We start from the raw sequence: 16,224 nt of genomic DNA, 5'->3' as shown, positions 1-16,224 counted from the left end.
AACACAGATGGAAGACATCCTACCTCGAGTCCGTCGTTCCGACATCGCACTAGTCTTTCTTCCACGTCGTGGAGGGACTCTGTGCCTAAGAATGTTTTTGACGCAATTGCGTCGGCAGAGGAGAAACCCCCGTCAGAGCCTGACTGTACCTGCCTTGACGGGGCGGAAGGGATCCGCGCCTTTTTTCAGGAATTTGTTGTCCTCCGTCGCGCGAGTCTGCTGTTCCAAGGACCTTCTTTGTAGGGCCGCAGACGCACCAGACGTCGAACAAAGCTGAGGCGAGAGTGGGAGACCGCGTCGCCGACGGACGCGCGTTACGTAGAACAGAACGTCCTGTGTCGAGAGAGAAATGTTGGGCGATTTCTTCCCAGCCTAAAAAGTTGCATACACCACAAGGAAATGGCTCATCTAAAATTCATCCAGCTGCCGCAGAAGGAAACAGAATCACGAAACAGTTGAAAAAGGAAACGGGAACTCCGTTTGCTGCGACAGAACTAGAGGTTGGCCCACTTTCTAGGCGGATATCATCACCAGGCTATTTTTTGGTTCAGGCACATCGTTCTTAGGGATTTACATTTGCATGTGGAACACATGATACGAGATCCGAAGGCGCGAATTCGGCGTCTGTGCCCCCATGCTTGTGCCTGCCGTCAATTAGTTTTAGGCCGATACACAAACTCCTTTCAACTTCCATGTCCACGCACATCACTCCAGGATACGTGTATTGGGTGTACAAGCTTCACCAGCGAGTGGATGTGCATGTGAGATAATGGATACGCATGCGTGCGCCACAAGCCGCGGCAAGCATCTTGCGCAGTCTCACCTTAAAGATGCGATGTACAAGACACCCAATTTCTTGTTGCGATGTCGAACCTGTGTCCTGGTACTGCCAAATTGCTTTGCACAAGAGACGTCACAGAGGCCCCACTGCCTGCCTGTGGCCATTAATCCACGCTCGCAAGCTGTAGCGTTCTCGGAGGTACTTGGGCACATTCTCCAGCTCGGCCAAATGCTGCAGGTTTTTCCAGAGAAGCACACCACGGGAACTCAACATGGGATTTTGGGCACTGCTCGGCGCACCGTCACAGGGGAGCACGTAACGCAGGACCTTCTCACTCAAAACGGCCTGCTGTCGCTGATAAAACACACGTAGCAACTGCTGTTCGAATGGGCGAAGCAGCGACATTGTTGACCGTTTCCTGCGTCGCGAATGCACCATTCCAAGGCAGAACTCTCAGGGGCGGGGTGCTCCCTTGCTGCATGGTGTGCGAAGATGCCTGCTTCTTTCTGTGGTTTTTTTGACACGCAGACAAGGGTGGGGGAGCGCCGGCGATACCTGAACAAGAACGAGAAGATCCATGAGTTCGCTGTCGCGATCGTCATTTGTCCAACTAGAGACAAGGACGCCGTTATCGGGCTGCAGCGCCATGCTGATTGGCGAATTATCGGCCAGAATCACCCGCGAAACGTCGCGCCCCAGAAGGCGAAGGTCCTTGACATAGCCGCCATTAATCATGGTGCAGTGCTGACGGTAAAGGCGGTGATGGACTAAGCGACGGTCTGGATCGAGGTGGGCGAGGACCTGCAGTGCAGTGGACAGATAAGAGACAACATGTCTCAGAACTAGGAAAGGAAGCGCTCAGCAACGCGCCGTCTAATCGTGCAATCATCCACAGCTTTGGGCTCGCCAGCTTCGTGCTTCCTTCTCGCGAAGATGGTGCCTGTACACGTCGAGGCTGTTTTTAGAATGATTGCGTGCGACTAGCACAGGAGGAGGAAACTCGGAGTGGTCAAAAGCATTTTCGTACCTGATCAGCGTAGGATTGCGTGCTGGCAGTGAAGACGACAATTTCGCATATCTGCGACGCTAAGTCAAGGAAGACCTTCGTGTACGGTCGAACATAAACATGTCCCTGAGGTGTTATTTCACACAAAAGTCCCAAGAATAAGATTTGGTCTCCCTTCACCTGGATTTTAACGTAGAGTGTCTGCGCACCATCCACAGGCTTCACTCCGTTTCCCTTGGTGTGGTGGAAACCCCCTACTTCTGTTGCCAACCTGCCACGAGAGCACGAACAGGCAACTGCCAAGTTGCCTACGTACCAGGAGATTGGTATCGGAAAACCGAACAAGAAAAGCCGGTTCTTTCTTAAGCGGGTGTATCGCACAGTGCATCAGAGTCTCATCCATATCTGCAGAAAGCAGCCTCACACAGCGCAGGGAAACGGACACTCCTTTCTACACCGCCTTAAGCATGTACCGTTCGCAGCCCTGATAGTTTTACCCTCCCAGAAAACAGGAACTTTACTAGTGTGGAGGCACCTTCGGACGAAGGTCAGAGTTTGCTGGGAGAGCTACTAGTTTCCAGTTTAGGAAGGAGGTTGTGTATCCATTAAGACGATGACGTGCATCATTGACAACTGTGAGTTTCATGTCGCGGGTGAGAAGAGCGGGGCATTTTCAGTTGCTGCCAACTCTGGGTCTTCTCTGCTCAAGGTGAGGCATGTAACCGCTTTCGGAAGCAGCAAGGCGGGTCTTCTCCAGTGTCGCATTTGCACTCCTTGATTGCGACTTCACAGTATCCCACAGGTAAGGCGACGGAATCTGTGTTTGTTGCGCTCAATCTATTTAAATGGACGTACGCCACAGACACTCCCGAAACCCGAATTATTGCTTGTCAACGAGTTGCTGCTGATGACTGTTTTCAGGGTCAGGATACAATGGAGTGCATCATGGTACGGGACATAGCTGTTGTGGCGGAAGTGTACTTCTGTGATAAGCGCGATATTTTCTGTGGGTCATGCAATGTACGGCGGAATAGGGGAATGAATTCGTTTCCCTCTGTTCCGGCATGCCAACGAAATGTGGACCTCGTTGACTTCATTGAGGAAACAACTGTGCATCTCACCCAAGACGAGAGTCATTCGACCGGCAAACTGAGGTGCTAGGGGGGGAAGAAAGTACCCTTGTTGTACGTTAGGTGGTCCCGTGGGGAAGCGAGTCAAGGCAAGATAAGCCATAGCGTTTTGCAGGGAGGGTAGAAGTTGTGAAATATTCTTCGGTTCTTGGGAAAGGTTTGGCATGGAGACATGGAAATCGTCCCCAACGGTACCGCCTCTGCTGTCTGGTGTCTCAAAGCGGATATGCGTGACGTCGTTGCTGCCGGCCGACCTCCTCAGGAAAGTCTTCTTATGAGTCGGCGCTTTTAGATGCCCTTTCTCTTGGAGAGGAGAGATCGATGGCAAGTGGTGCTTACAGGACACTTCCTGTGGCCTTATAATAAGGTTTCTGCTGAATGGTCGAGGAGATACGAGACGTCTGGGACTTCCCGGTGGTTTCGCTGACCCTCTGAGCAGTGCTGCATTATACGCCAAGTCGGAGAGTAGTCCCCCAGCAACTGTGACCCCGCCACCATGGTTGTTAAGACGCTGTTCTGGCGAAAGCTTCCCGTCTGTGCGAGGTAGAAATTCCTTTTTCTGAGGCAGCGGGTGACCTAAAAATTGATACGGGGCTCTATGAATCGGCAACCCAAAATAACTCAACGCAGCAGCCCCTTCGGTCGCGCAGGGGGTTACCGCCTCAAGCTGGGGTTCTTTGTTCAGTAAGTTTAAGGATGCTTTTCTCCCAGAAGAAACGGCTGGAGGAAGCGGAGACGACCCATAAGCGACAGCAACGGGGGATGTTGTGAAAGAGGATCTGTGCATTGACTTGCTTAGAGGCCATCCAAACAGTCCAGCAGGAAACGTTGTCGGGACAGCACCAACTCCTGAGGGAAAGAGCGCCCCTGCTCGTCAGAAAAACAGCAATGCGAGGAATTCGTTGTTATGTGGTCCTTAGGTTTCAACCGTTTTCGGATGGCACTCTCCTCCCCTGGCAGTGGAATTCGGATACCGCCGCCAACGTCCTGTCCAGAAATGATGTCATCCTTTTTGTCTACTGGTGAGCCTTTCGATATCCTCAGATACAATCCCTCCAGATACAGTAGACAAACAGGCACATATACAACTTTCTGCGTTTTGCGCCGGGTGGTGCTTGCATCGTATGATCGATTGCTGTCAAGCCACAATACCATGGGAAATGAGTCAAATTCTTTGTCAGTGGTGGCCAAAGCGTATTCAGGAGAGAAACGGATGCCGCACGTAAGCAGGACAAAGTTGGGGATCTCGGGAGCTTCCACATGTCTGTCCCTCCTTTCGTCTTTCTTACCCGTGCGGCATTCCCATGGCCGTGGTCGCTTCTGAGCACGTTCAGAAACATGCCTTGAAGCTTTGACGCAGTCGACGCCATCGAAGTCTGCTTCCACTGTCTGAATTTTCATCCTTTCGAGGTGCTGTTGGTAAATCTAGGGGCAGAAGAGGCCCCCGAAAAAAAGTTTGTGGCGACGGCTGTGTCTGGCACCGAAAGTATTGCAAACGTGGAGAGCTGGAATTCGCGGTAGCCTCTCAAGTTTCCATCCAGAATGCAGCTTGTCCGGGGTGCCGGTTCGGAAGGCGACCTTGCCAACAGCACACAAACCAGAATTTTCCTGGTACATTAATGTGCCGACGATGGGGTATTCCTTGCTCTTCACTACACGGGAGCCTGGCATACGAAGATGCCAAAGAAGACAGAGCTTCAACCGTTTTACTTCTGCTTCTGCTTAAAAAAGCGTGGCGTGTGATTTGTGTCACGCGCTTGCCATCAGCGAATGATCTTCGTTCCTTTCAAGCTATATCAAAGCCGATTTTACTTGACTACTGTAATTTGCCTTTTTTCTGCTGAAAACGTGTCACTATTCGATATTTAGTTGACGACACAGAGCATTTGCGATACAGGGATCTAAATTTACAACTCCTAATGTTCCGCCAGTGGTCTTATGAAACCACATGCCGATGCAAACGAAGGCCAGGAATAATGAGAACACACGGCGGACACTTTCTGTCCCCCGCAACAAGACGGTACTGCATCCTGTGTAAAGGCAGGGCTTTTCTAATACCCCAGCAACAAATCACAGCTGGTCCGCATCAAGGGAATGGGCATCCTTTTTTTCTAGGCGCGTAATGCTACGGCAGAGGCGGCACGCTCCCCACGTCACCAAGCAACCTTTTTCGGATTACCGTAAAGCAAGCGAACCAAACAGCCAGAAATGATGCAAACACTACCCCAACTCATTTGCCCTGTTGGGAGAACAGAACGTCATTCTTGCGATAGAGAGCAACCACGCATGTGCGCCCTGGAAGGCCTGGGTTTCCACGTCATGCAGGGCGACGGTTCTCTGCTTTTCCCGCTGCTTGGGTGTACACCAACGATAGAAGAGAAGAAAAGGATCGGGGGCGTAAACCGCGCAGACTGTCCCGCGTCGCTGCATCTGCAGATGCAGCCGCAAACTCAGAGGCTGCGTCCAGAGCGGAGAGTTTCACGTACCATACAGGGGGGCTTCCCGTCGTAAAAGACAGCGGCTTCAAATACCGTAACAGCGACGGCTCCGTTGATCAACTAATCCCCTCGTGATTCGAGTGTGCCTCGTCTGTATAGAACACGCTTTCTTGCTCAATACAATTCTGATCAAGCAGCCTCGAAGCCCCGCGGGTCGTGCCAGCTTATATGCGGAAGCAAACCAACGACGTGAAATGAAAGATGTGAGCCATTCTATACCTTGTGAGGTAGGCACCCTGCCTACGCGAGCTTACAATACTCATCGGAATCTGCCCCTGTGTCGTGTGGGGACCTCTTTGATACCATCCCCGAAAAGGCTGTGAGACTTGTCTTCACCAGACTGTACACCGTCGTTTGAAATACAGAACTGGCCCGACTGACTAAGCCGTGAAAGGGGGCAAATAACGCAACTTAAGAACGGGAGGCGACAGAAAAACTTGTGTGTTGACAGACTAGTAGTACGAGATACTCTCCCTGTTGACGAAATCGTCACTGTCCCTGTTGCTGGCGATCACACAGCATTAGTGCGCACATTTCAATCGCACCAACTCTGGCAACCGCTCTCCGAAACCACTTTTAGGCTTTCTGTCTGCAGTTTGCCTCCGTACATTGTAATGTCTGCTTGCCTTGGCGGGCAGAGCCGTGCTTAGATCGAGCATATGTCCTGCTGTTCGGCGACCAATGAAACGTGGAGTGTACATAATTGTAGTCCACACAGTTTGGGTCCTTTATGATGTGGCACAACTGCGTAATCGACCCATTCCAGACGACGATAGAGAAGGGCTTTTGCCCGCCACATCCCTATCTTTTTCCCGCTGCCGCAGCTTGCTGGTCCGGATTTCCCTGTAGTGGGGGAGTGCCTCCAACGGACGTAGCGCGTCCATTATGACCAGCGTGGACGTGTTCTCTCCGGTTGCGTGGCACAGTGACAGACTAGTTTCCACTCTACCCCCTTTTGTTCGACACATATGTACTGAAAGAAGTAGATGCTCCGCTGTGCGGGGAGAGCTTGTGCGCGTCTCCATCTCCACCTTGAAACGCAAACGTTGCCGTTATCGAGTTGCCGAATAAGCAAAGAGTCAACTAAAATCCCCTTGCGCTGCCCAAATTTTTCCATCGGTACAGAGGTAAGTGTATGGCTGCTGCAAGTCTACAATGTGGTATTTCAATTTCTGGCAAGAAAATCTGCGGCCTGGGTTGTAGTGAGTGAAAAAGGCATAAGCCTCAGACAACCCGTTTTACGTTTTAGCGCAGTTCCGTCTGACAACACCACCTAACAGCTGCAACCCTCGGTCGAGCACAAACAAACTCCGCGGAGTTTTCGCCAAGAGTTTCTGTAGATTCATATTCGCTACCAGCTTCATTTATTCAGGTGGTTCCAGTTTCGCCGCTCGTTCCAAGAGGATGACTTGTCAGAAAATTTCACAGCCCGGAAAGAAGTCGTTCCATTCCATACAGAAACGCACCATTTCTACCCCGCATCTAGGATGCCACCGCTAACTCCTAGAGACTTCGCAGCCTCGGTCAGTTTCTGATAGATAGCGACTGGAGGCATTGAAACCAATCCGAGTCTCACACATCGGAGGAGCTCTTTAAGCAATTCTCGAGCGACTTTGGGAGCATCTTTACATGACGGATCATCAGCTGACTGAAGAATATGGAGAAGACGGTCAACCGAGACAGTCTCAGTGCTATGGTTTCCTGTCTGTGTTGCCTCTGTGGCAGTGCAAGTGGATGATTCTGGCTGGGGGGTGTCCTTAAATTCTCGGTCAGAAGTACCGCTGTCGCCTGCAGCGCTCAATCCGTGTTCAGCGGCAACCTCCTCCGCTGTCCCTGTAGGAGCGAAACACAGATTGATCAACAACCGAAAAAATACACATTCTATACGTTTTCCAACAAGGTTTGCGATTCTACAGCGGGGAAAGCCCCTGAAACAGTAAAATAGAGCATGATCCCTTTGTAGCTGGCCCTCCCGCCCACGTGCCTGATTTATCCGACTTGTGTGAAGTGTGCCGATGTGAATCATTACACTTATTCTGCCGTCTTTGCATCAGCAAAAGGACACCTACGGGGGAAGCCCCTTATCGTAATATTCATCAAAAATAGTAAACCTACAGCGAGAAAAAAAATGACGCCCAAACATCTCTCGCCCCGCCGCAGGCTCCATGGCGTTGGCCAGACGAAAACAAATTGACCGAGACGTGTGGGGGATCTCACCTGCATGCGTCTGCGAAGACGATCCATGGTTTGATGGGGAAGACGACGGGCGGCAGTCGTCGCTTCCTGTGTTGGGTCCGGAAAGCGTCATGGGATCGGCATCAGGGTCCTTGGAAGCAGGTGATCTAGCAAGGTTCTTCCGCAGTCTGCGCTGATCGTCATGGCGGCGCACAACTTGGATAACAAGATCCCACTGATTCAGAACCCAAGCGATAGCAAGCAGCTGAGGTACTGTAGCATGCTTCAGAGGAAGCGCTCCTAGGCCGTAGGCTTCCAGTCGTGCAGCCTGATAGCAAAACGGGCCACATGCATGTGGATATTGCCAGTGATTGTTCATAAAAAATATTCTCAGCTGAAAATATGCACAAAGTGTAGAGTCCACACATGCGTCGGAGGACACCGTTCATGAGATAGAGGCCGTTCGTGACGATGACGTACTGCAACTAACGACTGTTCCTCACATATTTCGTGAAACGTCCCAGACACATCCGACTAGGAGCTTGGCCTTGCGGTGGAGAACGAGGGAAAGTGCAGATTTCTGAACGAGAACTGCAGTCAACAAATGCCAGCACTACTTCAGTCATGTTGACATTATGTGTATGCAACAGTTTGTGAGAGCGGAGGCACAACTGTTACCGACGACAACAGGTAGGTATATGGCCTCCCTCCGATCGTCCCAAAGCGTGTTCGATGTGCGGGCGCATTGGCGACCAATCAAACACTCATTCGAAAGGATGTCCTTCAGGATATGTGTAACCTTGCAAGTCAAGTTCTTACCACTTCGTCTTGGTGATGACCGATATAACGGCAAAGTCGCGCTTTCAATATACTTCTCCCTTCCTTGCCGATCTGGAGAGACTTATGTGGCCTAAGAATCGAACACGCCAATGGAAATCGAAGAGCATGCTGAACACGGAGACGCGTGTTCTGGAAGCCGACGAAGCATTCACTTGGGGATAAGGCGGGATGCGGTTTTAACTTACTGTCACTCCCCAGTTTACGCGAGTTTAGATTTGAGAGGACAAGCCTACCACAACAAAAGCTGTGTGTACCTTCCTGTGCAGCGTTAGTTACCGCGGGGCGATCCATCCCGATTCCGTTGCCGGAGCACATCAACTCCTTGAAAAATATGTATTTCCAGTCTATACTTCTCAATCCGCCCTTACTCGTAAAGGACATGCTGCACAGAGCCATCTGCAGACCTCGTGATTAGCATGCTCTCGGTATGGAGCTCCTTTCGAAGGCGCATCTGCACACCAGAAGGGGGGAGAAGCCGAGAACGAAAGGATGGGAAGATAAAAAAAGATATCCGCAGACAGCCAATGAGACCAAGAGAGAGGGGAGAGGAAGGCGTCGGTCCGAGACGTCAACAAGCAACAGCGAACTCTCCTGACGGCCATCCTGTGCAACGTTTGATACGAAGAAGAAAACCTTCCGGTTCTTCCTCATTTGTATTTCTTGGAGTATGTATACCACCAAAGCAGAGCCCTAGAATAGCTGTGACTACTTGGGGCCGGAACGTGGATTCTCTCGTGTCGAAGGGGTTGCATCTTGCGTTGTGTGACTGAACAAAGACACGCGGATTCCACTGCAGCCGGCTGGCCGCATACGATCAACTGAGACCACCCACGTTCTGTGCTCTTGTCTCGTGCGGTAGGGGAAACGCTGTGATGCGAGCTTGTACCTCATCCACAAGGAAAAACCGAGTCGCGGAAGAAACGTGGTCGGGAACAGCGACGAATCGCCTCTAGCACGTCCATTACGCCGACGTCCACCCTCGGACACCTCGACCCAACTGGCCACTGACACGCGCATGAACAGCAAACGTCTTACCTGCAGTGCTTTGAACTGGTTGAACGCGAGATGAAGACGCGAAAAGATCCCCGTCGCTCGCTCCGCGACAATTCGCTGAACGATGCACCACAGGCCCCTACGCGGAACAGGAAGTACGGCCACACACAAAGCAAAACTGACAGCCTTCAAGCGCCACCGCCATGCTAGTGGACGCATCTAGCAAAATGAAGCATGTTCGCAAGAAACAGCCATGACACATATTCCTACCTCCATCTGAACCGATTTGAACTATGGCTTCGGATGCGCCGGAATGGTATTTTCGAGCACGCGATGCGGTACGGAAATTACGTGGATAAAGCGTGGTATTTCCTGGTGAAAGCCTCAAACCCCCCGGCCTCAACACATTTCGTCGCATGCTAGTCGTAGCAAAAAAACAATTCTGCACGCGGATGAAAGGGGACAGGGCACACACCGCCTAGGGCGCTTGAAAACGCGCGAACGACCCACGCCCCGGACAGTGGCGTGTCCTAACGACTTGGATCTATGTCACGCTTACGCCTGATGCGCGAGGAGCAGAAGAGTCTGAACGCTAGCGCCTTGAAGGCTCGTGAGACTACTTCCGTCTTGCTTGAGAAGCAGGCAGGCTCGCAAAAGTTCTCGGCCACCTTCTCCAAGAGAGACGCGGACGTCAGGTGCATAATGTACCAGGGGCTGCGGGTTCACGTAAAAAGGCAATAGCCGTGACACCAAGAGACTGTGCAGAAGGGCGCTTGTGGGAATCGCAAACACCCAAGAGTCGACGTCTTTGCTCGCAGCGGCGTCGATGTGGAACGCCCTGTCAATGCTCGCGGCAGTCTCTTCCGAGAAAGGGTTATCTTTCCTACAGAGGAACGAGCTTTCAGGACGACACACGTTATACATGATCGCTCTATCCAACCAAGAAACCCGTATCAATCGCAGCGGTTACGCGCCCATACGCGACAACAGGTCGTGCTGGTCTTCTCCCGCATGCGCGATGCCGTATAGAGGGGAATGCCACGCCACAGCCCCGATCAGACGCCTTTACGTGTCATGGCGCGCTGCAATTGAGCTAAAGCTCCGGAAAGACTCTCTGTCCTCCTTAGCACCGAGACTATAGCCCCCCCACGGGTGACGGACCCCAGCCTGGGTACCGAGCGTCGCCGCAAGTGCTTGAGGATCGTTCAGCTCTTTCAGGTCGTCGATCGTCACCACCGGGCGTTCGAACTGGCCATTCTGCAGGGCCATCCGCGAAGTGTACTCCAGCCGTGATGGCTGAGTCCGACCGCCTGTGCACAAGTTAATCAAATGCACGGGCTGGGCAAAAGATACGACAGCAACGCAGCTTGCAAACCGTTAGCACGCCCGTATAAATGAAAAACCAATATACTGCTTGGGTGTCTCCCTTCGACATCCATATCTGAATTCGTGTCTCCCGTTCTTCGTCATTTTGGCGCACACAGCAGCGCTTCGCTGCCGTAGTGCTCACGGTGGAGACCATCCTCGACGTGCACTCGTTCCCCAGGCATCCGCGTAGCAACATTACCTTTGTTGGTGTTTCGTCTGCCAGTTCGTGAAGCCGCCTCCGAAACACGACCGTGACCAGGCAGTTCATTGCCAGTCGACGCGTCGGAGGCGGTGACTGACGGCTGTTGTCGACGTGGTACCGAAACCGCATTGCTTGAGTTCACTTCCTCGCCTCCTCTCTCGTATCCTGCACTTGGCGTCGAAGTTGAGGCCTCCAGAATCCCCGACGAGGATTCTGGCCCGACGGCATCATGCTTTGGTTTCTTTTCTGTCGACGCAAGGCCACCCAGCCACTCTCGGGCGCGTCGCTTCGCGTGCCTCTCAGGAAGAGAGGGAGGTTTATTTGGCGCATGACGATCTTCCGAATCCATCGGGGACTCCTTTGTTTCCTGTAGCATTCTCGATGACTTCACGGTATTTTTCCGCTTGGCCCTTCAAGACCGATGTCCTTCCTGATTTGCGTACTACAGCTTTTTTCAGATTCACCAGCTGCGTGTTCGGTTACGACATTACATTTCGGACCAACATTATCAGCTTTTCAACATGGTGCCTAATGTACATGGAGAGCTGCACTGTATTGCAACGTGGGAAATGTCGCCATCTCAATCGGTGTCTAATCGGACACGCCTCCACCCGATTCATCACCGTCCATAGGAAGTCGGAAAGGTTTTCCCCAACTTCTTGTGGGCAAATGACCACTCTTCAGCTAAAAGCCAAAAGCGGTAGCTCTGGTGTGTACTGTAGGCGAAAAAGACCAAAGGCAGTGTGGCGGAGGGTCGAGAAATGTTGCCGGGATCGGTTGCACGTGAAGAGGTGCCAAAAGAGGAGAGTAAATCTCGCGCAACAGGAAAAAAGAATCATTCACATTTATGAAAAAGGCACAAAGCACAAAAACAGGCATGTACCTCCACACATTTTCTTCGCGTTCTCTCCCTGTAAAACCGCGGAGAAAACACTACCGCGCGCACGAAAATCCATGCAGTTCGCAGTCTGTACAGGCAAATCTTCGTCGGGACTTTCGAGAGGGACGCTCCCGCCGGCAGAATGCCAGTGAATGAAGAAGTTATACAGCAGACCCCCAAAGGACGAAGACTACTCCAACGTCGCTCCTCTTCTTGTCTTTGTCGATTACAAAAGAGCGTCCTCAGAGGAGAAAGTCGCCCTGTTTCGCACGCCACTTCAGAACAGTTTTTTTTCGATTGCACACTTGAAACACGGGAAAACCTGCCCGGGAAATTCTGCTTGCGTTTGTCCGTATATCAGACAGAAGAAGAGTGCTGGGCGTGCTTCTGAAAGTATGGGCCTGTTCAGTCACCAAGCAACCAATCGACAACAGAAGTCGTCCCGTTTCTTTCACATCACAACGATCAACCTGAAATACGGGAAATAAGGCCACCTTGTCCGGAGGGGAAAATTGAACCAGCACAAGAACCCATGCGGCCACATTAGTGGGAAAAAATACTATCTTGGCAAATGCGAGAAAGTTCCGGTTTGTCATGTACTGATTCACCTCTTGCATGCACAGGAGCGGATGCCTCGTGCAGTGGCACTATGGCATTCAGCACATGCATCGAGTTTTTTGATGGGTATGGTTTCTCCGAAGACCATCGGTAGAGGCTGTTTGCGTTCGAAACGGAACAAAGGGGTGGTGAGGGAGATATTTTCTTGAGTGGGGTGCTGGAGTCACGGGGCGGCTAGCTTTTTTAAGAGAAATCCTACACTGCGCTAACACGGTGCTAGGCGTCCGTTGACGTTACAAACTTCGCGGCATCGAGGGTGCGCTGTAGGTCATCTCTGTGAACCGGCTCTACAACATTTCAGCGCTGTTGTAGGACAGGCACAATCCTTTCTGAAGTTGTGTCCTACAAGGGCGGCTGCACTGTTTTATGCTCCTGTTTCTCTCCCAACGGTGTCTAATGCGATTCTTCAGGGGCTCGGTGTGCATTCGAGGATGTTCTCCGTAGCAATGTCTTCGGCTCTTTGTGACAATGCCTTTACCTCAGTTACCGCTCATGCCGTCTCCGTTATTTAAGTCCCCTTCGTTCAGCGGCGTCCGTCACAGGCTCTTATCACATACAAATTTGCTTTCCTGTGGGAAACGTGTTTTTGCCCTAACGAAAAAACGAACTAGCGGAGACGTTCCCCGTGTCTCGCGACGGTCCGTGACTACGGGGAGCTCTGACAGTAGGCTGCAGCAAGCAGGAACGCAGTTGTCTCTTTCCTGTTCCTCACCTAGAGATCCGCAATCAAGTCCTTCATTGCTAGGCAGTCGGCAAACGCTCGCTTTTAGTGGATTTCTCGGCAGTGCATCCTACGACGCAAACGACACTGGCCGCCCGTGGCGGCTATCGCACAACCAGACTCAGCACGGTGGCAAGACTCATTCGGTTTCGCCGGAACTGGGTCAGCGACTTCTTGGAGAGGGTGTGGAAGGGAACGAGGTGAGCCAGGAGACATTCCCCCGTGAATATTTCATCCGTCCCTCCTCTCGCATCATCGAACCCCGAGACGCAGGTGTTGTTGAAGAATCAGAGGAATGCCTGGATATCGGCGAGCTACTGCTGTCTACGCCAACTGCTGTCGTTTTCAACAGAGACAGCAGTTGGCAGAAGGGGCGGAATAGTGGACCTAAACAAGGAGATGCTTCTTCAGGGTCTTGGCTGTTCCGTGCCACGGTCGGCAACGCGTATCTCAAGTGAGTCATATTAACCATCTTTAACGTATCGTTTAATATATTCATTTATGCCGGACACGCAGTCACTTTCCCTCACGCGAGGGAGGGACGTATGTGCTTCAAAAAGGTACTTAGAATGCGTCTGCTTGGGAGACAGTGCAGTTTTTGTGTACACGGGTAGACAAATTGACGCGGTGGCGCAGTTCGTGTTTCATTCTCACACAGTCGCCCCGTTAACCGTAGCTGAGCAGTGGAGACTTTATACACTCTTTCTCCTATTTTTTGGAAGTTGCTCCGAACTCAAACAGAAAGTACCGGTTATCTCGAACTGGCCAGATCATACGGAAGGGGGGCCCTGAAGGCAGCAAAGCATGACAAGGAACAGAATCTGGAAGACCACAGTTTCAGTGCGCTGTACGGAATCATACCAACATCCACGCGGTTGTGAATTCAACCGTAGAGCATGTGTGTATTTTCCGGCGAAGCCTGGAATCAACCTACGCTCCAATAACAGTTAATATGATCTCATTTGTGCAGGTTATTCCACGGAATCGACCTAGACGCTACTGGAGCAATTGCGTTCTTACGGAGATCTTCTCTTCAGAGCTCCCCGGAGCTCGTCAGAACTGCGCCGCACTGTGTATCAGTTTATCTCGCTGTCCTTCGTGGGCATATGCCGGTCGACGTAGTACATTGCAGATCATCTGTATGCAGCCCTTCTCCAGGATCCTTGGAGTGGAGACTGGCGGGAGAAAGGACGGAAGGGAAAGCTGCGTACTCCATTTTCCGGCCAATTGTGCAAGCTACGTTAGCGGAGCAGCCTGTAACCCTCGTCGAGATAAGACACGTTCAAGGTAAGCGGTTTACACATTCGGAACCGAAGGCGCATAGTTTTTTCCATACGGTGCAACCTCGCATGCCTTCTAACTTTCGTGTGGTGCTTGGCTCAGGTCCCTCTGTAGTTCCACGCCTTCATGCTGCATCTCTTGGGCATTCCGTAATAGGAGATGCAATCTACAGCTCGGAGGCAAACAGGAGATGCCACCCTCGGTGCGATAAACATTTGATGCTCCATAGCTGGATACTCAAGATTGCTCCTCCTTTCGTGAAGGAGGCGGTGTATGTCGAGGCGCCGGATACACTGTCAAGCGAACTCGGCATGAAACCCCGCAGCCTGGCTGACTGTTACTTGGCCGATGATTCCGTCATCTCACCCGACTTCAGCTTCTTCGGGGAACAACAGATCACAGCAGAAGAGGATGCTGTGAACACGAACGCTAAAATAAGTGCACATGCGGGGCTGTCGCGTAGGATTCCAGCTGATGGATCCGTCGAGGTTGTCTGCGATTCACCGACGGTATCGAGAGATCTGACGTCACGCTCTAGTGGTCGCAAGTATCACAGGCTGCATTCCAAATACAGCGACAACAACACGTACTGGGATAAACTTGGGGGGGCGCATTGATCTCTGTGTATTCTGTTCGCGGACATCTTCATTAGCGCTTCTGCATGGGTTGCATCTGTTTACGGTTCCGCACACAGCATTTCCTGTGGAACTGTGTGGTCAATTTCATGTGATACAATTCGTAGCTTGTGGTGTGTCGGTTTTAGCCAACCACGCGAACACTCCGGATGCCCCCGCGTGACATTGTATACTAAATGTGCCATTATTGATGCCTGGCTGAAGAATGGCGGGAAAGAATCGGCCCAAAGCATAGACGTCAGCGGAAGCTGTCCGCCGATCCCCATTGGCACACAGCTCATCTACCTTCCATATATAGAGGCAGTCCCCGGTGGATGTCTCTTTCCCTAAAGCAACACTTAGCATTGGGCCTGCTGAGACAGCAGTAATCGTTTTGGGGAGCCCTTTCACCCTGCACAGTCCTGGAGCTTCCGAAAACGGACACTGGAATGGCACCGTATTCTGTGGTGCCCCGTGCATGATGCCCGTTTTTGGCTGGTAATACACTCTCCCTGCGCGAATAATTCTTTGGGAGGGCTTAAGCTTGGTACTTGTCGACAACTCCGAAGACCATTCCATCAGCGAGGGAGGAGAAGTGAACTTCGGTGCACATCCAGCGGTGATAACCTCTCCCCGTTCAGTTAGGAAGAGAGTGTGCCACGTTCCGCACGAAACTTGCCGTACTGGATCTGAAATCGGTACAGCCTGGGGGACGCATGTACTTTCAGTGGATGAAAGGCCCAGCTGTCCGTGCAAGTTTAGGCCGAAGCAGTAAACCCGGCCGTCTAAGGAAACTGCCGCGGCATGGCCGAAACCACCTGCTACGCTAATCCACGAAGAAACATTCCCTGTTTTACACACCTTGGTCGGGACCAGTGCATCTGTGTTTGAGCCAATACCAAGCTGTCCATATTTATTGCAACCCCACGCAAGTAGCACAGAACCACCACACTCATGTTTTCGAAAAGTCTCTTGTGATTCATCCTGATCATTGTCAGCTAGGGCGAAAGAGAAATCATAGCCAGCGAACACGCGGATACTTTTGGAATTACAGTCGTGCAAAGGCACAATAACCGGTGTGCCTTCATCGGTCAAGCGCCCAGTTCCGAGCTGGCCG

The 16,224-nt window shown here is 51.8% G+C and overlaps 3 protein-coding genes across 3 annotated transcripts; 1 reads left to right on the top strand and 2 right to left on the bottom strand.

The window, feature by feature from the left end:
- Positions 1-913: 913 nt before the first annotated feature.
- NCLIV_024550 (Zgc:77714, related) lies at positions 914-3,704 on the bottom strand (the record flags this gene model as incomplete). Its single annotated transcript, XM_003882650.1, has 6 exons — positions 914-1,012; positions 1,337-1,582; positions 1,809-1,913; positions 2,104-2,181; positions 2,476-2,604; positions 2,871-3,704. 6 exons carry the CDS (start codon positions 3,702-3,704, stop codon positions 914-916), a joined length of 1,491 nt encoding a protein of 496 aa, XP_003882699.1.
- Positions 3,705-6,886: 3,182 nt separating this feature from the next.
- NCLIV_024540 (conserved hypothetical protein) lies at positions 6,887-11,122 on the bottom strand (the record flags this gene model as incomplete). Its single annotated transcript, XM_003882649.1, has 8 exons — positions 6,887-7,248; positions 7,633-7,918; positions 8,410-8,500; positions 8,799-8,881; positions 9,466-9,562; positions 9,983-10,137; positions 10,585-10,761; positions 10,991-11,122. The coding sequence occupies 8 exons, from the start codon at positions 11,120-11,122 to the stop codon at positions 6,887-6,889; spliced, it is 1,383 nt and encodes a 460-aa protein (XP_003882698.1).
- A 3,196-nt stretch (positions 11,123-14,318) lies between these two features.
- Positions 14,319-15,110, top strand: NCLIV_024530 (conserved hypothetical protein; the record flags this gene model as incomplete). The annotated part of the gene is made up of 2 exons (XM_003882648.1): positions 14,319-14,499; positions 14,596-15,110. 2 exons carry the CDS (start codon positions 14,319-14,321, stop codon positions 15,108-15,110), a joined length of 696 nt encoding a protein of 231 aa, XP_003882697.1.
- Positions 15,111-16,224: the final 1,114 nt, after the last annotated feature.

This window comes from Neospora caninum, chromosome VIIb, assembly GCF_000208865.1.
Source record: "Neospora caninum Liverpool complete genome, chromosome VIIb".
NCBI lineage: Eukaryota > Apicomplexa > Conoidasida > Eucoccidiorida > Sarcocystidae > Neospora > Neospora caninum.
Note: the sequence above shows the minus strand (reverse complement) of the source record. Positions and strands in the feature narration are given on the sequence as shown.